Raw genomic sequence first — 19,567 nt, forward strand, 5'->3', positions numbered from 1 at the left:
ATTACGGAAGTGATGCGCACCGCTTACTAGTACGTAAATCGATATCTATGTCAAGTACAAGCTGCCCCTCGTGATTTACATACTTCAACTGTCACGGTAAGTTTGGGAACACGAGGACTACGCCAGGCAGGTACTAGTCACCTTTCTTGTTAAAAAAATACGTTTCATTCCCAGAATATCTGTTAGTGCTGTTACGAGGCAGTGTGACACGCCACGATCGTCAGCGCTGCCAGTACAGGCTGCGCACCGCCTAGTACATACGCGACTAAATTTACCATGCCCCTTCCCAGCTGCGCTACTAAACATGTGGCCGTGAAATGACAAACCAAGGCTGGTCCCATCCCCGTCTGGTACTGACTGCGGCTAATTTGTTTCATCGTGGCAGCCCCATTTTGTATTTCTGTTCTTCTTTCTTACTTTACATTCAAGTTGTTCATCCTTTGACTTCTGTGGCTACGTCAGGAGTCCAGGACCCCCTTTTAATGGCTCCAAGCACCCTGCCGAACAGATTTCGGAAATTTCGTCTCATTGTTCTCGGTGAGTTTCATAGGTATGATCATACATTTGACTGCGCCTGACTTTTCTCGAAGCTCTTGCCTCGATTATTTCCCTAGCATGGTCCATCATCATTGCCGTTTATATGGCCAACAACTGGTCAAGCTACAATTCCGGCCAGCGTCCGTAGTATCTTTACACAACGCGATTACCTGCACTGACACTGTCATTGCAGGCGGATTACTCTTCGGTCTCATTATTGTTGACTTCGTTGGTTCGATTTTGTTGTATCTCATGTAAGCATTAGCATTTCACTTCTCTCTGCAGTGTGCTTACGGCGCCCAGGATTGTTGTACAATATCGATTTTGGCCTGATGCTGTGCGAACAGCAGTACTCCTGGGTCTTCACGTCGGTCTGTGTTGACTGCTGCGCATGCGGTAATAGAACTTACGTGTCCTTCTCCAGCCGGTGCCGTGGTTTTCATGATGCTCAGCCCCAATTTTCCCTGCCCCGCTTTCGGTTAGTTTACTTGACCGTGTGTATGATTCGCAGGCTGAATGAACTTAGGCTCAACTGAAAATTGTCACATCATGACAATAACCGTCATCACAGGATCTTGGGTTATTTCCGCACTAAGTAGGTGCTCGTTCGCTCCATCCTTTTGCGCATGATGATGACCGTAATGATAGTGCTTATGTATGCCATCTGCCTCCCTGTTGTGGCCTTCATCCCTCGCACACCCACCCCAACTCAAGCTGATGATTTGGAGAATCGGCCTGATATTGCGGAGGTCAAGGACGATATGCGCAAATCTCACGCGTCGTCCGCGTCTCACGCAGGGCTCTTGAAAAACCAGGAGGGGATGTCTCCTGATGTCTCTGCATCCGAGCTCCCAGGTCCCCTCGAAAAGCCCGCCGCTCGCAATGTCCGTAGCAATACATCGTCATTTTCTTCGTTGCAAATTTCACAACAAGCAATGGGTGATGGTCGCATCAAATTGGAGACGCCGATCACTACTTCAGTCTACTCTGACGCATCTCCCCGGTTTAGTGTTGCGAAAACAATTCTTGCATCAGACAACGCTGATAGAAGCCTGAACTCATCTGGCTCATCATCTCCGGCACAATACCCACGCCGCTCGCATTCGATTCAGTCACCCCCTTTGCCTGACCGCTTCATCGGCGAGTCTTTAGATGCCAATCGTGATTCAGTGGCCAGCAGCTTCTATGGGTCGACTTATGAATTCCCCATGGTTTCCGAACCCCTTGCTGAGGCACCTCATCGAACCCCGAGTATGATCACCGGAAGTTCAGCGTCAGTGTATTCCCAAAGCACAATACCTGCTCGTGCCAAATCTACATCACCTAATCGGCTGGCATACGCGTCGGCCGCCAACGCAAGTCAGACTCAGCAGAGCAGTCTGCTTACATCATCGTCGATGCGACACTCCCCCGGTCATCTATCTGTACATTCGATGATGACCACCGTCCACGATCATGGGGAGCATCAATTTGCAGGAGCTGATTACAACACTTCGAGCAATGGCTTTTTGTCCCCCCCGCTGACTGCCCTTCCTACTCCACGATTCTCCGCAGGGTCAAGTCAACCCACATTCGAACTTCACCTTTCCGATGTCCCCAAGAGAGATTCTAAAGAAAAGTTAACAGATGTTCCTCGGGATGTAGTGCGAGATCCTGTTCAGCCTTCTCTCCTAGCGCGACCCAGCTTGCAACACGTTCGCACTGATTCTACGAATTCTATTGTCGATGTGGACGAGTGGAGGAGGCTTGTGCTTAGTGCTGCTGGACGGTAGCCATGATGATCTTGGACATTCACTTACAGTAATCTACAAGAGGATTGGCATTTTAGGGTCTGTCTATATGACCTGCCCAGCAAGTTTTTAGCGCTGTCTTGTGATCCATTACTGTATTGGTTTCCTTATGAGGATGACGTCAGACGCTTCCTTATAATTATGGACTCTCTTCGAGCTCGTACATAATTACCCTTTAGCACACGAACAATTTGTAGTGTTATTCATGTCGTTCTCGCTTGTCCGGCCATTGATTGGGTTCAGGCCAATCATTGCACGTTCGACCTGTTTGGACACTATCCAGTTCTTTCGCCATCGCTCACTCTCTGTCGTTTGTCGACAACGTTTACTTCCCGCACGCGCGCATGTGCCTCTCTTGAATCGACTGGGCGTTGCACGCAGAGGGCAGATCCTCCTGCCCAGCTTGTTGACAGCTACAGGGATTGCAGGGATCGCCCTTGGCATAGCAACATACACCGCGTCAACCATCCACTGTGACAGTAAAGGTACGTATGGATTGTTGTAGCTTAACCCAGCTAATCTTGAGACATCCAAGCTTCCGCACCTACTCCGCCCCCTCAGGCCCCACCTCCAGAGTCCGCGGTCAATCTGTACGAATTGTCATTTGGTACAGTGGCTGGCATCTGCGCTGGTGTGTTCATCAAAAAAGGTGCAAAGATGATCGCGTTCTTTTTGGGTGGTGTATTCGTCCTCCTTCAAGTACGTAACATGATTTTTTGGTCAACGACGTTTTTTCATCGATTCAACAGTACCTTGGTTCGATGTCACTCGTCCGTGTTGATTGGGGTCGCATGGCTTTTCGATTCGAGAACTTGTTGTATACGATGGACGAGTCAGGTAACAAGAAGCCACCAACTATTTCGTCACTGTGGACATGGGTGGTGGACTTTTTGACCGCAGACTTTCAGCCAAGGGCGGCTTTCATTGCTGGACTTGCGTTGGGGTTGCGTGTTGGTTGAAGCAAGGTTATAAGTGTAGAGGGGGAAATCATCTAAATCAGGCAAGAGGAAAAATGGCTCGTAATTTGTCTGTCTGTAGTGTTTTCTACTATCTCCTCGCGCGGTCCACCAATCAACTAGCCTACCATGGGAGGACGCCGAGCAAAGTACAAACAAGGGCCTCCAGCTCCACTTCCCAATGCAGATGAAGCTCGACCTTCGACAAAAAAGCTCGGAAAACGGAAGGCAAATGTAGATCATGAGCCTGAACCATCTACCAACAGTCGTCCTACGAAAAAAGCTAAAGGAGATCTTCTATCAAAACCTCCGGCCCAAGAAAAGCAGGTGAAGGGTTCCCAGAAGAATGTAAAGATTATCTCCAAGGCCACTCCTACCGGGGGGGAAAGTAAACCGCTCTCGGAGGAAGGGGAAAGTGATGGATGGGAAGACGCTAGCGATGTGGAAGATCTCGATGGTTTCGCGAATGGTCTGGATGACTTAGATATCGATGAAGAGTGAGTTTCGCCCCCAATCATATGCCTAACTAAAGTCTTTTGTACCGTAGCGATGACCTTTTACGAGGGGTTCCGGAAGAACTGGATCTTGGCTCAGACGATGAGGACGAAGTCGAACTGTTCCCCAAAAAAAGCCGAAAATCTAAGCAGGCTGAACGTCCTACGAAGATTATTCCGACAGTCTCAGACGATAGCTCTGATGACGAGGGCGAGGACTCCGATGGGGAGGACGAGGACGGGCCAATTACTGCCAAGAACATGGAATCCCGCTCTCGTGCACTCGATGAGAAGGCTGCTCGGGAGGCGGAGCTTGATATCGAGGAGATGCAAAATGCTACCTTCGAGGGCAGTGACGAGGATATCGACATGGAAGGAGAAGGAGAAGACGCAGAAGCATTTCATTTACCTACGACCGAAGAGAGAGCGGAAGAGAAGAACCATGTTGCTGATGTCCATGTCGTTCAGCGAAGGATGCGAGAATGTGTCCGTGTCTTGGGCAATTTCAGTAAACTAGGCGCGAAGGGCCGGTACGTCAGGCAGCTGCTTTTAATTCGATCTGTATTTTGAATGACATATACAGGCTACGGTCAGAATATGTAGAGCAGCTGGTCTCCGACATTGCTAGTTATTACGGGTACAATGAGTTCCTTGCCGAGAAGCTATTCCAACTTTTTCCTGTTTCTGAGGTCTGTGCTCCATCTCTCTCTCTATACAGTCTCATGCTTATTCTGCATTACCCCTTCTACAGGCTATCGAGTTCTTCGAAGCGAATGAGGTATCAAGACCAGTGACTATTCGAACAAATACGCTCAAAACACGAAGACGAGACCTTGCGCAAGCCCTCATTAACCGTGGTGTCAATCTCGAGCCGATAGGCAAATGGACCAATGTTGGTCTCCAAATTTTCGAAAGCAGCGTACCGATAGGTGTATATGTATCCTTTTCTCCCGAGTTGCATGGAACTAATGTTCTGTGATAGGTGCGACACCCGAGTATCTCTCTGGTCACTATATGCTTCAGGCTGCGTCTTCTTTCCTTCCTGTCATCGCATTATCGCCTCAACCCAACGAGCGTGTGCTTGACATGGCCTCCGCCCCTGGAGGCAAGACGACGCACATCGCTGCACTCCTACACAACACGGGTATTGTTTTCGCTAATGATGCAAACAAAGCACGGACGAAGAGTCTGACGGCGAATGTACATCGTCTTGGGTGCAAAAACGTCGTTATCTGTTCATACGATGGTCGGGAGTTTCCCAAGGTAATGGGTGGGTTTGACAGAGTTCTTCTGGATGCGCCTTGTAGCGGCACTGGTGTTATTAGCAAGGACTCGAGTGTGAAGGTCAACAAGGTGAGGTTTCTACCTCTAGGTTAAAACTCTTCCCTTTACTGAACATTCTCATAGTCTGAACGTGATTTCCACCTCCTATCGCACCTCCAAAAGCAGCTTATCCTCTGCGCCATTGACAGTGTCTCTCCTGACTCCAAAACAGGAGGATATCTGGTCTACTCCACGTGTTCCGTCACCGTTGATGAAAACGAAGCTGTGGTCGATTATGCGCTGCGAAAGCGCCCGAATGTGAAACTTGTGGATACTGGTCTCAGCTTTGGCAGAGATGGTTTTACGAAGTATCGCGGAAAGACCTTCCACCCGAGCGTGAAGCTGACGCGGAGGTTTTACCCCCATGTGCACAACATGGATGGGTTCTACGTTGCAAAGTTCAAGGTGGAGAAGCGGGCTAAGATCAAAGCCGGTGCACAGGACGTCGAGTCAGCTAATGTGAAGGATGTAGACGAGCAGCAAGAAGATATCGGATTTGATTCAGAGGAGGACAGAACGTTTATCGAAGGTCTGTCCATTGATTTTATTCCTTTTTATTGCTTGTTCATGTATCTTTTCTCAGAGGGCAAACGTATACAGATGAAGGCCAAGGGTTTGCGCGTACCTCGCAGACGACAGTCAGATGTAGCGGGCAAAGTAGTGAAAGCAGCTGCATGATATATGACAACGTTCCGTGTTCTCGTTGCATATACCTCCGCCGATATTACATTTGATTTACATCCAAAAGATATACGCCCTTGGAGTCACTGCTACTATAGGACGGATGGTATATCACTCGAATCACCTTTTAGACGCATAATAAGACATTCAGAGTATCTCCGGTGCGGGGCGGAATGCCGTACAAGGAACCTAAAATGAATTTCGCAGCTGGTCTACCGCCTGTGCCGCTGTGTGGTCGTGCGCGGCTGCAGGAGCTGCCAGAGAGCAAGGTTGAAGGGAGGACGCAGGAGGTTGTTAGAAAGTCGCAGACGTAACGGGTGGTCACAAGAGGGCTGTCATGGGCGGTAGGTAGCTGCGGGCGGTTGTAAGATTGCTGCGTGGCCAGTGACCGCTGGGAAATGTACGGAGGGAATGATGGCCGCGAAGACGCGAACGGGTGAGGAAGGGTGTGACTCGAGACTAGTGTATAAATGGCGGGAAGTGCGTGTGGGTCTTATCAAAAGGATCATGGTTGGCAGTTGCCTACCTGGACCTTCGCCTACCTTCCACCTAGGCTGCCGGGCTCCACATAATAATTCATATCTCCCAGAGTCGCTCCAATAACAGGTTTCACAGCCCTTGTTATGTATAGTACTCGTACTCGATGGTACAGTAGACCTGCAAGGTCGTGAGTGTCATGTCTGCGGTCCACGCGATGAGATACCTGCCTCGGCGTCGAAGTTGTTACAAGCTACAACCGTGGCCGGGATTGGGGTTTGGCTTAATAGTCAATAGGATATCACAGATCAAGCGGGACGACTACACGCATGCATGATGCATCGATGAGACTTGCAAGACATAATTGATGTCCCTCGATATATATAGCATACTAATTACTATACAAGGGTGAGAAACTCTATCCATAAACTGTACAGTCACATAAAAAATTCATGCATGAATTTGATATTGATGATGCAACGATGAACCCTCTCACCACCAACCATATCAGGGGATTCCCTGCTCGGTTCATGACAAGGGCAGTGCACAGTGTGGTGTCTTGTCTGCTGTATACCACATAGTGCAGGTTACATGTTTTGCTATGCAACTAAATCATGCCATGGCTATCTCATACAGTTGCATAACAAACACGTAACCTGCATTATGTGGTATACAGCAGACAAGACACCACGCTGTGCACTGCCCCTGTCATGAACGTGGCATGATCGAGTTGAAACACGTAACATGCATTATGTAGTATACAGCAGACAAGACACCACACTATGCACTGCCCTTGTCATGAACGTGGCATGATTGAGTTGAAACACGTAACGTGCATTATGTGGTATGCAGCAGACAAGACACCACGCTATGCACTGCCCATGTCATGAGCGTGGCATGATCAAGTTGAAACACGTAATGTGCATTATGTGGTATACAGCAGATAAGACACCACGCTATGCACTGCCCTTGTCATGAACATACTCATGCCTTAGAAGAATTCTGATTTTGAGCAGGGATTCAAGTACTGTGCTATTTCATTCAATTTGACACCCCCTGTGACATGTGACAACCATAAATTTTGGACACCCACAGAAGTGGAATGCTGCAAATATCAGACCACATGAGCCACATTGAGATTGATTCTAGTGACATGATAGGCAGAAAACACACTTTTTTTTTTTTTTTGGGGGGGGGGGGGTTTCGCAAAAGGGCAGCCTTGTAAACAAAAATTGAATCTGACATTGTAAAGTCAATCCAACATGACGGCCTGTGACCTGTGACAGACGCCCAAATTCATGGGTTACTGTGACGCGTGACTGTTGCGTAATTGTGCCAAGCATTGCATCACAAATCTTCACAATTTGATTCTACCAGTTCTGTTTTCCGAAACTTACCAATACCACGTACCATCAAATAAACTGACATAGCTCTGGAACAATACGTCGAAGTTCAGAATTCAATGTATTCATACTATCTACAACATTGGGGGCGCTTTCTCCAATGGCCAAATTGTTGGTTTGTACTTGGATGCTGCGACACGGCTTCGCAACCCCTCGGATACGTCCTCTAGGATGTGCCACATACGGTCTACGAGACAGGTGCCGTCTCAATATGATATTACTTATTCATGGGGATCGTCTCCATCAGAACCTACAGGAAAAAAAATTGATTGCAGACGCCTTGTATCAGCTGTTATCTGTAGCCTAATTGGCACGATCACCTCGCTACATTCGCTACATCAACATTCTACTATTGCCTTCCTCTGTAATGTCCCGACCCAGCCCCCACTTCGGTCACCGTGCTGTGCATGCACCACAGTAATGATATATATGCAGGCACCTGTCAACGTGCTGGAAGACAGTAAATAGGCTACGATCGCCCCTCCACTTAACAGCACAACACTTTCTGCTGAGCGATGTCTATGGAACCCTCTGCCAGCTCATCTCTGCCTGATTGTTTTTTAGAGGCGCCTGCTTATAACTTATTGGCGGTCTCTGCCCACCAACGTGCAGGTTCGCAATATAATTTTGTTTGATTACCGAGGACACCCTTTCTAATAGTGGTGCTTTCATCTAGAGTCTATAAACACTGTGGGACTGAATATCTCTCGACCCCAAGCCCCCCGTCCCATTCTCGCGATGCAGGGCAACTTTCTTCAAGATTTCCGCCACATCTTTGATGATCCATCACCCCCCCTTCCTCTGCGTACCTGCAATAACAGTCGTTTTGAGCCATACTACATTGGCCGCCCCAATGAGCACCATGGCACCTTTCTTTGTCGGTGGGATAACGAAGGAACACTTTGCGGTCACGAGGTTCGGGCTACATCCAGGGATGTTTTCGCCCATCTGCGCGAAAACCATCACATTGGCAAGGAACCCCGCTGCCTTTGGGCTACGCCACACGGCCGCTGCGGGAAGCAGCTGAGGATCCCGAGTTTTGGGCGTCATGTCATGACCCACGTCGGCATAAGAATCAAGTGTTCCGTCTGCGGCGCCACAATGGCCCGTGATGACATCGCCGCCAGGCATCGTCAGCAGCACCCCAATTGCTCTCAAGCAGATTTTGAAACCATCCCAGGTTGCAATACTCAGGTGCCTTTTTGACAATGGCCACCTCCTTTGCGACGTGGTAGATTGCTCGTCGCATGCTTACCAGTGATAGGTGAGTATTCGGCCGTTCCGAAAGCCCCATCACCTCAACTGTAGCCACTCTTTCATTTTCTAGTCAAGTCCCTCTCAGCTGTCCGCGCTACGTGCAAATCTATCACTTTTGCTCGTGGCTCAGTAGAATCTTGACATTGACGAGCCCCGCCTCTCGCCTCCGGATCCGCCTTTCCAATGGGCTTCTGAACTGGGACCCTCCCCTCGCATGCACCGGTTGCCTGCTCGGTCAAGTCGTCACGGACATTGGCTTCACTCATACATGAGTCATTTGTACCTCAGCGTTATAGTCGATACACGGCTGAGGTATAGACTCCTTCATTCGCGCAGTCTCATTCTCAGGATATTTGAGTCTCCAGCACGTTTGTACAGTTCTTGGTCTATATTCGACAGCAACTAGTCTATTACAGTGTACACAGCGGATTCGGTTTACTTTTGCACAATTTACTATTTAATAGAACCCCTTAGTTTGTAAACGGATTAGCCGTGCTCCTCGAATTCCCCTAAATCCAATAAGCGTAAACTTCATAAATAGTTGTATCATTGACCACGATCTTGTATGTGTTTAAGGATAGGAATACGTCAAGGATGTACGATCCGACCCATCGCCTCTCCAGAACAATCGGATGACGAGATGATGGGTGCTAAGATATCCAATGGTCAGGAACACGACCCGGCACTCGAACAGTTGCGTGGATGGGCAGCCACGGGCAACATGGGGAAGTTTTGGTCGTATCGCCGCCCAAGGAGAAAACAAAATTATATGGGGACCGTGAGATCAATGGATAGCAGTCAGGGTGAAACGCGAACGTGATTACGGTGTGAATGCCGTGGCCAGTGGGGAGTTTATGTGGAAGTCAGGGTGTGGTGAACCTGACGGCGTTAGTACTTTAGATAATTGTTAAGCGGGTAAGTAGTATCGCATTTCTTTTGAGATGTAGGAATATTGTGGGAAGTGGTGCTAAGGAGCGTAGTGGAGGAATTAGCGATAGCTTCAGCTTTGTTTGATGAGTGTTGCATGCATGAGCTATGCAAAAGTCACAAAACAATGCTCAAGTTGAGAAACATTGTGGTCGCTGTTGGGGTTTTCCAGGGTGCAGTGGAGCAATGTTCGGCGGATGGTATGAATTCCGATGATTCCGTGCCCTACGGTGACGGAGGATGATCGACGATCAGGCCTGCCCAGAGTATCAGAATCAGAGGGTCTTGCGATCGCTACCAATGCACGTTCCCCACCTTTTCTGATACATCGTTGACGCGAAACACCTAGAGCGTAATTTCGGAGCCATAACGCCGCCGGGTCCTAAGGCGTAAGGCCTAGACTTGAGTCCGCCACGCATGCTAAGCCACCACCATTCGGAGATTGATAACCTAATCAGTGTTCCGCACCATGCCATGTGCTCACCACACAAGTCAGTCGCGGCCAACAATGAGAAACACGCGAAGTCAAACAGAATCACGGACGACGACGTAGCTTGATCTACGTCGTTATGGTCCGCGATCCAGAACGAAAAGTGGTAACGTCGTGGCCAACGGCAGAAAACACGACACACTGGTTGGACAGAAACACGTTTTCTGTTGTGAACGACGAGGGCCGTAGAAAGAAAGATAACACGTGTCTGCGACCGTCGAGTCATTAGCATAGATGACTAAAAATATAGTCACTATCATTCGTGCGTATGTAAACGATGCTCACAAGGTTGTGGTCTGAGTTGTATTTTCCATGAATTAGTGAGAGATGAACGGGGGCGTAAAGTTGACGGAAGGACGATGATGAACAAAACGTATACCACGCCACTGGCAACGGAGCAAAGAGGAAACATATCAGCAGGGTCAACGTCCATAGTGACATCATGAATACTGCCGAATGGGCTCCGCAGCATATGAAGCAAAGCTTAGCTCTATTCAATGAATTGGCAACCCTGTGCCTTGTGGATTGCTTGCTTTCCACCTGTGCGTGCCGTCATCCAATAGTCATGAATGGCATAGCAACTTCGAGATAGCGAGCGAATCGCGATCCAAGCAACATGGAACAGGCAGCAAGACAGATCATCGAAGTACAGACCCCAGACGTGAGGACAACTGCTTTAAACCTCCACGAGATTGCAGTTGACCAGAGGTAGTTCCTAGATGTACCCACGACCAAGTCTGTTAACTTTGGATGAACGCTCATCACATCAGAGGTACGAACGAGGACATCTACGTCGGGTTTCGAAATGAAATCACAAGTAGTCTCCGTGGTGTTTGGGCGCAGATCTACGATGATCCAGAAAGTCCAGGAGGCCCATCTGATGAGCACAACGGCTGTGAGGGCAGTGATAATGATCTGTGATAATTGACGTGCGCAGTCCTTCCGGGATAGGAGGTAAAAATACTGATTTCTTGGTGTGCGAGCTAAAATCTGGGATTGGAAATTCCCAAGCGACGAAAAGATAGTACGCTCCATGACCTTGACAGGTGTATTGACACGCCCGCCCCTGCTATTATCGAGTACGATGTATACTTACCAGGTGTTGCCTTTTATTAATCCTCTGGCAGAGTCCTTAGGACGCTTCAAGTTGTCGTGGCACATGCACTGAGTTATATCGAGAACGATCTCTGTTTGGAAATTTGAGATGATTCGAATTTCAGACACACTCACGCGAGCCATCCAAACTTGTATCATCTTCCGCCATTAGTACTAGTGGCCATGATAAGTAGTGATCAGGGGAGTAAGAGAGCCGCATAAAATTTCATTCACGGTGATGATAACCCTGTTGTAAGAAACTTAGTAAGCGATTCTCTGTGATTCTAGCGGCTAGTCGCACCATCATTTATAGCGAGATGTTTACGTCCTCTGGTGGTCTACTGCCGTGCATATTCCACCACGCATAAAATTACTACTGAGGGAAAAGTTAGTGAAGATCGATACTTTCCAGAGCGAGTGCCGGTGAGCTCACGCCGTGGTATTGCAGACAATGAAGCCGAAACAGTTGACCAACGCTAGCCAAACTTGCTGCTTGCAAATTTGGTGCTGATCATACAAAAATAGAAAGAAGGGGAAGCATACGCTGTTGCCCAATTGCACCATATCTGAAGGTTTTATTCAAGATATTGCGAATGCCAGCAGCGCGCGATAGCAGTTGATAGCGTCGACAAGAAAAATGACTGCTGTGCCAATTGCCGCCATGAGCCCTCATAAAACTTATGAGAATGAAACATCCCCTGAATTTGTGCTTTTGCTTGTCGCAGGGTTCGATCACTTCAGGCCAGGACGCCTGTCACCAATAAGGCAAACTCTTTCCTAGTAGAGCGGAGACTCACTGGGAGTACTTAGTAGACATTGTCTGTGGAGAGAATTATGCGCACGCACGATACGTCAATAGTAGGCTCATACGCGGTAGGTGTGCATTCAATCTGCAGCGAGGCGGAATAAGATACACAGTGCACTGTTAGCAATCAGCACAGATAAGGGGACCACAAGGAGCAAGGGAAAATATCATCAAGAGGCGACGTCAAAGTCACGATTGGGAGACGTATGTAGACGTATGTCAGTCAGTTGCAAACCAGTTACGGCTCCAATCCACAATGGTACAAATATGAGAAGTAGTCCAGGCTACATATTGTGGGAAAAAGATAGAGGTTGCTGGCAGAAGGTACCATGAACTGGTTAAAGGAGAGACGAGGAGAAGTGTAAAAATGCATCTACCGGAGATAGCAAGCTACAAAGAGCAAACTGCATCCGCGATGACGACAAGCGGGTCTAGGTTGTGCGAGAAAGTGCACATGTCGCCATGGCCACATCGTTCTTTTCTAAGGGTGACCACGAGTGAATATTGTGCACGCCACGGTGATTCGTGGCGAATCCACTCAATTGCAAGAGTCCAATGAGTCTTCGTGTGGAGTGCGTATGAGAAGCAATCCTAGGCAACACTGATAGAAAAAGTATGAGCTGAGTTGAGTGATTCGACCCCGCGGTCGACGTAAGAAACTCATCCTAACGTGGGAGGGCGTGTCGTACGAGTCGATAAAGCAGGGCTGCGTCGAGGCGTAACCGGTTGTCTATGACTCTACCTGTCCTACATGGCTAAAATGTTCGTTGTTCAACGGCGTCAGTCACTAGACATTATCAGACTAGTATAAGTACCGAGTGAGTCGTTCTGCTCAAACTCAACATGAGTTTCATCGTGGTCGGCGGATGTGATCCGTGATTTCGCTAGCGTAGCGACAGTGACGTGATCCGTAAGCATCAGTCACTGGAACCTTCCTTTGTACATCTGAGAACGTCCTAGTTTGGGTTTGTCTCCTCCTTTACACCCTACGCCCACCTGCACGGGCCACAGCTTCAGACCCTTCTACGAACTGAGTCTCCTTATTACATTATTCTTTGTTGTGTTTGGATGAATTCTTGTGATATTATGACACAACCTCCTAAGCGCCGTGAGAGATAAACATGTACCAAAAAGGCAATAAAATGTATAGGAAGAACGTTGAAAAATTAGGTTAGCTGCTTTGTTTGGCGCGTAAAGCGGAGCCAAATAGGGATAAGAGAGGCCGAATTTCTTGGAAACCGTATCTCTTCCTCTCTCTTCCTTCTCCTCTCTTCTATCCTTTGCGCCCAGCGCTGCGTAGCACGCTCAGTTCTCTCTCTTGTCAATTTATTGTCTTTTCATGTCAGTATTTTTTCTTTCAAGCCTCGTCTTGAACCGTCTGACTCCTTTACACAGCTCACATTCGCGTTTTTTTTGCAATAATGTCTGCTCCTGAAGTCGTCGCTGCTGCTCCCGCCCCCGTTGAGGAAGCGAAGATTGTTGAGGCTGCTACCACTGAACCTGCTCCCGAGGTCCCCGCCGCTGAAGAGCCTGCTGCTACCACTGTAATTTTTTACCCTTTGTTACCTCGCACTCTGCTAACCTTATGTACAGGAAGCACCAAAGGAAGAAATCGCGGCTGAGGTGACTAGTTTTCACATTCTTTGCTTTTGTTTCGTCGATTGATACGTCTTTTTTTTCAGGAGGCTGCTCCCGCCGCCGATGCTACTCCTGAGGCCCCCGCAGAGTCCGCCAAGGAGGAAGCCAAGCCTGTATGCGTCTCTCTACCATTCCTCGATGGGACCTCTAATGTGATCGTAGGAGGTTAAGAAGGAGGAGCGCCCCAAGAGCCCAGGCCTACTTGCCAAGCTCCTTGCCCCCTTCAAAGAAAGCAAGAACAAGGTAGAGAAGAAGGTCAAGGCTCCCAAGAGTCCCAAGAAAGACAAGAAGAAGGAATTGAAGGAAGAGGTCGGTGTTCAATTTCAGCCTAATAATGTTGTGCTTGACATATTTTAGGCCGCTCCTGCTCCCGCTCCCGAGGAGCCTGCTAAGGAAGAGGCGGCTCCTGCTGAGGCACCAGCTGAGGAGACGCCTGCTGTCGCTGAACCTCCCGCCGAGCCCGCAGCTGAACCTGTCAAGGAAACGTACGTGTTGTGTCGTCGAGAACTTCGTTGACTAACGAATATCAGTGAGACTGCTGCCGTCGAGGTCCCTGCTGCAGAGCCCGCATCTGAGCCTGCCCCGGAGTCCACGCCAGTTGAGGCCCCCAAAGAGGAGAAGGTATGTTCGCATCATTGAAAGTGCTGCTAACGCTTACATTCCTCGTAGGAGGACAAGAAGGAGAAGGAGAACAAGGCCGCCAAGGTTGGGCGCCGCTTGTCTGCGCGTGTGGGCGAGCTCTTCAGAACCAAGCCAAAGACGGAGCTATCCACCCCTGCCAAGGTAGATGAGCACCCTCCCAAGATTGATGAGCCGGCTCCTGTGGCTCCCCTCGAGAACCCTGCCAGTTCTGAGTCTGCTCCCGCAGAGGCTGCTGCAGCCCCAGCTGAAGAGGTGATTTCTGCTGAGCCTGCAGCTGTCGCCACACCCGTGATCGCAGCTGTCGCATAAGCGGATAATCCGATGCTGTTGGTAATTTCATGAACGACACGAGCGCACATTCATCTGCTCTTCTTCATTCCCTTGGTATATTGAGCGGCCTTCTCGCCGCATGTGATATTGGCAATTATTAGGGATCCTTTCATTCGCCCTCCTCATGTCCTTTTACTCTCTTCTGCTATCATACTCGTTGGATCTGGTCTGCTTTCTTTTCACGACCTACTACTCATCATGACTACACTCCGTGTTCTCACTACCTAATGTTGATCTTGATCATTGATACCCCTTACTTTGCTGTGGTCGGATCAGTTATCCCATGTCATTATAAGTTTATTTTTGAGGATGCATGACACCCTCGAGTACAAGTTTTAGTAACCGTTCGGGCGAGTTAAGTTGTGACTCGACTCAGTTCATGATAAGTATTACATCAACAAATTGATTATTGGGCACCTCTTAGCTCCCCTTAAGATGGCTCCGAACTTGGCTTCCTCTACTGGCAAAGAGAAACTGATTACAGATGAAGAAGAGGTCTTGCAAGCCGTTATTCTGGCAGACAGCTTTAACAAGCGGTTTAAGCCGCTAACCACGCATAAGCCTCGAGTCAGTCCAGTTCCTGCTGCACGACGAAATCACACACTGATCTCATTCCTCGGGACACAATCAGTGTCTACTGCCAATATGTAATGCTCCATTGCTGGACTGGACGTTCGAAAGCCTTGCTCTAGCTGGTGTCCAAGAGATCTTTGTAATATGTAGATCGCATGCAGAATTGGTCAAGACTGCGATAAAGTGAGTCTCTGAACCGCCACTTTCCTGATCATGATGATGGTTGACTGTGCGATTCAGGAATTCAAAGTGGTCTAAGCCCGGTACAGGCCTCAAGATCGTCCCAATTGTGACTGCCAAAGAGACGTTCACGCCAGGCGATGCCATGCGCGACATATACACACATGGCATCATCACTTCAGATTTCGTCCTTGTCACTGGTGACCTCGTGAGTAACATACGTATAGGTGAGGTTGTACGTCAGCATAAGGAGCGGAGGAAAACAGACAAGGACGCTATAATGACGATGGTAGTCAAACAGAGCGGCGTAAACCATCGAACGCGGTATGGTTTTTGAAATGAGTTATCACTTGACCTAGACTCATATATCCTCTAGTTCGAAAGGCGACTCTGCTGTGTTTGTTATAGATCCAGAGACATCAGAGTGCCTGCACTATGAGGCGGTGACTGGATACCCACCGAAGAAATACGCAAGCATACCACGTGAACTTCTGAATGAACACCCTGAGGTGGAGATCCGGAATGACTTAATTGATTGTTCGATAGACATATGTTCTGTGGAGGTGCGTCTAACATCATTTTGCCTCATCCACTGTAATTGATTCGATATGTTCTGCGCAGGTGCCGTCACTGTTCCAAGACAATTTCGACTATGGGGATGTACGGAGGGATTTCGTCCACGGTGTCCTTACGTCTGACCTACTCATGAAAAATATCTATTGCTACATCGCCAAAGAAGGTTATGCTGCCCGTGTCAGGGACACTCGGAGTTACGACTCCGTCAGGTTAGTGTCCAGGCCTTCTCCGACGATGCATCGCACTCAACAGAAATCAGCAAAGACATTCTTTCAAGATGGACATTCCCTCTGGTGCCTGATGATAACCACCCTGGTGGCCACTCCTATGAACATCTGCGGGGAAACAAATACATCGCCAAGGATAACTCTGTCACACTCTCCCGGTAAGGATGTTTTCAAATTGTTGGTCATTTACCCACCCGTGGAGACTTCAGGACATGCAAGATTGGAAACAACACGCTGATTGGCTCAAAATCGCAGATAGCTGATAATGCTCAGGTCACGGCATCTGTTCTTGGTCAGGGATGCACCGTTGGTGCGGGCAGTATAGTCCGCAACTCTTATCTCTTTGATGGTGCGATCATCGGTCCGAACTGCGTCGTCGAGCACAGTATAATCGGGTCAGGCGTGCAAATCAAGGAGCGCACTCGTGTAGAACGGGGATGTCTGATCGCTGATGGTGTCATTGTCGGTCCACAGGCGAGACTTGCGCCATTTTCAAGATTATCCAAGCGGCGGCAGGACAATGATGAAGAGGATGAGGATGAAGAAGAGGATGAAGAAGGCGACGAGGGCAACGAAGACGACGACGAAGATGAGGTCGACTCAGAGCTAGAAGACGTAGAAGCAAGTGAGTACAGTCGATGTCCACTCGGCAACCCGACTGATGGTTTCTCCCAAGACCAAGATCCCGAAGCTCTTGCAAAGCTTGGTTCTGGAACTAATGCGATAATCTGGCCACCTCCAACTGTTGACGAGGACGAGGATATTGATGAACTGGAGCATCCTGATAACCAGCGCTTGATGCGAATAGGCAGGTCTTGTTCATCAAATCGCATCATCTGCTTGACTCGGTATTTGTTACAGGTGACAACGCATCAGATCTTGTTCTCTCGGATCCTGGCTCTGTCACTGAGTCAGAGTCAGAGTCTGAATCTGATTCTGACGATGATGACGAACGCTTTGGCGGTTCCAACCCCGCTTCTTCGACTACTTCACTTCCACTCAGCACGCCTTCGAATCTGGTTGCACAGGCGGACTCGGCAATGATATCAGAATTTCAGCAGGAAGTCAAGCAATCGCTCGATCGTGCATTCGCCGAAGGTCATTCTGTCGATAACGCTGCTGTGGAACTGAAGACGCTGCGTATGGCAAGCAACGTACCTCTTCGCTTGGTGCGGGAGGCCGTAATCGCGGCTGTTGTAAGCCGTATCAAAATCACGGTGGGCGGAGCTATTCCGCAACGGAAGGAGATTACTAGTATGATCGCTCGATGGGGAGGGCTGATTGACAAAATTGGAGGTGTAGATGCGGTGGAAACTGTTGAGATCCTTCAGGTAAGTATCTCATGAGTGTCACTGGGAGCAGTTCTGAGTCGTTCATCACAGGAATGCTGCGCTTCATCAGATCGCTTGCCCCTGTTTGGCCAGATCCTTGCTGCTCTCTATCAGGACGACATAGTCGACGAGGATGACATCCGTGCATGGCATGCAAATTCCAAGTCTCAAGGCCAGTGCGTTAAACCTGCGTCACTGCAAGACAACTACAAGAAATGCTGGGTCACTGGAGCCCATATGATAAAACAGTTTGATGAGCAGGACAGCGATGAAGAATCGGAGGAAGATGCTGACGATGACAGTGAATCGAGGGAAGGGAATCCTGCTGTCCAAAATGCAGTCACACAGGAGCTTTCTTCGATAGGTGCAACTTCTTCGGAAGAGGATTCAAGCGTCGAAGCCTCAAACGAAGAGGATGACGAGGATAACACTGATGAGGATGACAGTGAATAATATAACTTTTTCTTGTAATCCTGTGGAACGATAGAAGGGATTGAAATCTATTGCGAGGTTGCAACTTCCTGTTAGCTCATTGCAACAATAGTACTGGTAATGTCAATTGGGCTGATTCGACGTTTGGTTGGTGACACATGTAGGTTCAGAATATCTTATAGGCAGTTCCGATTACTTTGATGGTAACTTCGTGACTGAAATATTACAAGACCAAGGTATGTATGCTGTCAAAGGTGTGGTTTTACATATTTGATCATGAAAGTATCAACTTGAGGGTCCTTAGGAAAACGTGTCTTATCCTCATCCCTGCATATCTTCCACCAAATGGATCAACTTCATCGATGGAAACGTTCAGCTCTGAAATCGAAGCAGGAAATTGATGGCTGTAAGATAGACGAAAATACGTGACGCACTAGTAGGCAACTTGCCAGTCGAGGCCGCGTGGGCGGGTCTTCCCGCTCAATACTTCAGAATAATGTAGAGTGCTACAGGTGATACTAAGATGAGTAGACTCACGGTCAGCAAAGAACGCTGACATACCGTGGATAATTCCTGGACTGAGGATCCAAGGGTAGTCAGTTAACTTAGAGTCAAGACGGTCGACGAAGGAGCAAAGATATCTCACATATCTAAAGTAAAAACGGGTTAGCAGCGAACACAACAATGTATTATGTGAAAGACACGCACATCCTAGTAAGGAATTGCGGGCGGTTATAGTCAGATTATATGCAGTATTATGCGACGTGCTTACCAAGGATAGTTAGCAGGCAATTAATGAGCTATACACAATAGTCAGGCCGATGAATTGACATGCGGAAAGAACCCACCAGGTCGGCTCCACACCCTCGTTCTAAGAACACGCCCACAGGAGGAAGAATAATGGCGAAACTGAATGGCGGGCTTGGGATCAGTTTATTGCATAAACGGTTCGCGACTTACATTATCTAAGTGTTCGTAGAGGATGGGGTCGTCCCGACTGTTTAGATTGAACCAGCGAGAATAAGGAAAGTAAGCACCTTGCAAATGTCGGACGCCGTGAATGGCATGTTGGTTTATGTAATTACGATATGAGTTACTAGGACACGAGGAGAGGGTTGTATGAATATTTGAGACGAGTCGTGCCGTTATATAAACTACAACTACGCGGTGACGTCAGATAGAATTGTGGCGCACACTGCGTTGTGACGTCATGCAGAACTATCTCCAGTGGCGTGAAAGTCATGAGGCACTGGGGCTATTCCACATAGACTTCTGGGGTCAATATTCTAGGCAAAGTCTAGGTCCAGTCTACTAGCGCCTTGGCGGCAGGTTCGAGCGTAAACACTTATCCTCATCGCCATCGCGCCTTCCGCCGATCTTCCCGCCCACGTGACCACCCGCTG

The 19,567-nt window shown here is 48.6% G+C and overlaps 8 protein-coding genes across 8 annotated transcripts; 6 read left to right on the forward strand and 2 right to left on the reverse strand.

The window, feature by feature from the left end:
• Positions 1-16: 16 nt before the first annotated feature.
• EDB91DRAFT_1093191 (uncharacterized protein) lies at positions 17-2,504 on the forward strand. Its single transcript, XM_041316793.1, has 9 exons — positions 17-130; positions 187-330; positions 386-537; positions 591-677; positions 731-791; positions 841-908; positions 962-1,015; positions 1,064-1,132; positions 1,186-2,504. Exons 3-9 carry the CDS (start codon positions 483-485, stop codon positions 2,307-2,309), a joined length of 1,518 nt encoding a protein of 505 aa, XP_041184363.1. The 5' UTR covers positions 17-130; positions 187-330; positions 386-482; the 3' UTR covers positions 2,310-2,504.
• On the forward strand, positions 2,505-3,362 carry EDB91DRAFT_1093193 (FUN14 family-domain-containing protein). Its single transcript, XM_041316794.1, has 3 exons — positions 2,505-2,812; positions 2,863-3,026; positions 3,077-3,362. Exons 1-3 carry the CDS (start codon positions 2,533-2,535, stop codon positions 3,284-3,286), a joined length of 654 nt encoding a protein of 217 aa, XP_041184364.1. The 5' UTR covers positions 2,505-2,532; the 3' UTR covers positions 3,287-3,362.
• EDB91DRAFT_21794 (NOL1/NOP2/sun family RNA met) lies at positions 3,148-5,985 on the forward strand. The gene is made up of 7 exons (XM_041326493.1): positions 3,148-3,780; positions 3,831-4,307; positions 4,361-4,466; positions 4,529-4,706; positions 4,760-5,130; positions 5,185-5,629; positions 5,684-5,985. The coding sequence occupies exons 1-7, from the start codon at positions 3,413-3,415 to the stop codon at positions 5,776-5,778; spliced, it is 2,040 nt and encodes a 679-aa protein (XP_041184365.1). The 5' UTR covers positions 3,148-3,412; the 3' UTR covers positions 5,779-5,985.
• A 2,087-nt stretch (positions 5,986-8,072) lies between these two features.
• EDB91DRAFT_21901 (uncharacterized protein) lies at positions 8,073-9,031 on the forward strand. Its single transcript, XM_041326498.1, has 3 exons — positions 8,073-8,273; positions 8,338-8,925; positions 8,989-9,031. Exons 1-2 carry the CDS (start codon positions 8,177-8,179, stop codon positions 8,865-8,867), a joined length of 627 nt encoding a protein of 208 aa, XP_041184366.1. The 5' UTR covers positions 8,073-8,176; the 3' UTR covers positions 8,868-8,925; positions 8,989-9,031.
• Positions 9,032-9,929: 898 nt separating this feature from the next.
• On the reverse strand, positions 9,930-10,895 carry EDB91DRAFT_21965 (uncharacterized protein). The gene is made up of 2 exons (XM_041326500.1): positions 10,621-10,895; positions 9,930-10,573 (listed from the first exon to the last, which is right to left on the reverse strand). The coding sequence occupies exons 1-2, from the start codon at positions 10,777-10,779 to the stop codon at positions 10,121-10,123; spliced, it is 612 nt and encodes a 203-aa protein (XP_041184367.1). The 5' UTR covers positions 10,780-10,895; the 3' UTR covers positions 9,930-10,120.
• On the reverse strand, positions 10,660-11,756 carry EDB91DRAFT_1093217 (uncharacterized protein). Its single transcript, XM_041316795.1, has 5 exons — positions 11,732-11,756; positions 11,566-11,677; positions 11,432-11,499; positions 11,048-11,373; positions 10,660-10,996 (listed from the first exon to the last, which is right to left on the reverse strand). The coding sequence occupies exons 4-5, from the start codon at positions 11,368-11,370 to the stop codon at positions 10,888-10,890; spliced, it is 432 nt and encodes a 143-aa protein (XP_041184368.1). The 5' UTR covers positions 11,371-11,373; positions 11,432-11,499; positions 11,566-11,677; positions 11,732-11,756; the 3' UTR covers positions 10,660-10,887.
• Positions 11,757-13,185: 1,429 nt separating this feature from the next.
• On the forward strand, positions 13,186-15,259 carry EDB91DRAFT_1332367 (uncharacterized protein). The gene is made up of 8 exons (XM_041325395.1): positions 13,186-13,576; positions 13,631-13,779; positions 13,829-13,858; positions 13,918-13,986; positions 14,036-14,182; positions 14,231-14,358; positions 14,404-14,494; positions 14,543-15,259. The coding sequence occupies exons 2-8, from the start codon at positions 13,657-13,659 to the stop codon at positions 14,822-14,824; spliced, it is 870 nt and encodes a 289-aa protein (XP_041184369.1). The 5' UTR covers positions 13,186-13,576; positions 13,631-13,656; the 3' UTR covers positions 14,825-15,259.
• Positions 15,260-15,265: 6 nt separating this feature from the next.
• On the forward strand, positions 15,266-18,298 carry EDB91DRAFT_1093232 (nucleotide-diphospho-sugar transferase). The gene is made up of 10 exons (XM_041316796.1): positions 15,266-15,412; positions 15,477-15,601; positions 15,659-15,922; positions 15,975-16,161; positions 16,220-16,383; positions 16,434-16,559; positions 16,611-17,026; positions 17,078-17,209; positions 17,263-17,732; positions 17,784-18,298. Exons 1-10 carry the CDS (start codon positions 15,281-15,283, stop codon positions 18,183-18,185), a joined length of 2,418 nt encoding a protein of 805 aa, XP_041184370.1. The 5' UTR covers positions 15,266-15,280; the 3' UTR covers positions 18,186-18,298.
• Positions 18,299-19,567: the final 1,269 nt, after the last annotated feature.

The sequence above is a fragment of the Suillus paluster genome (assembly GCF_016628075.1).
Source record: "Suillus paluster strain FC165 chromosome Unknown EDB91scaffold_1, whole genome shotgun sequence".
NCBI lineage: Eukaryota > Fungi > Basidiomycota > Agaricomycetes > Boletales > Suillaceae > Suillus > Suillus paluster.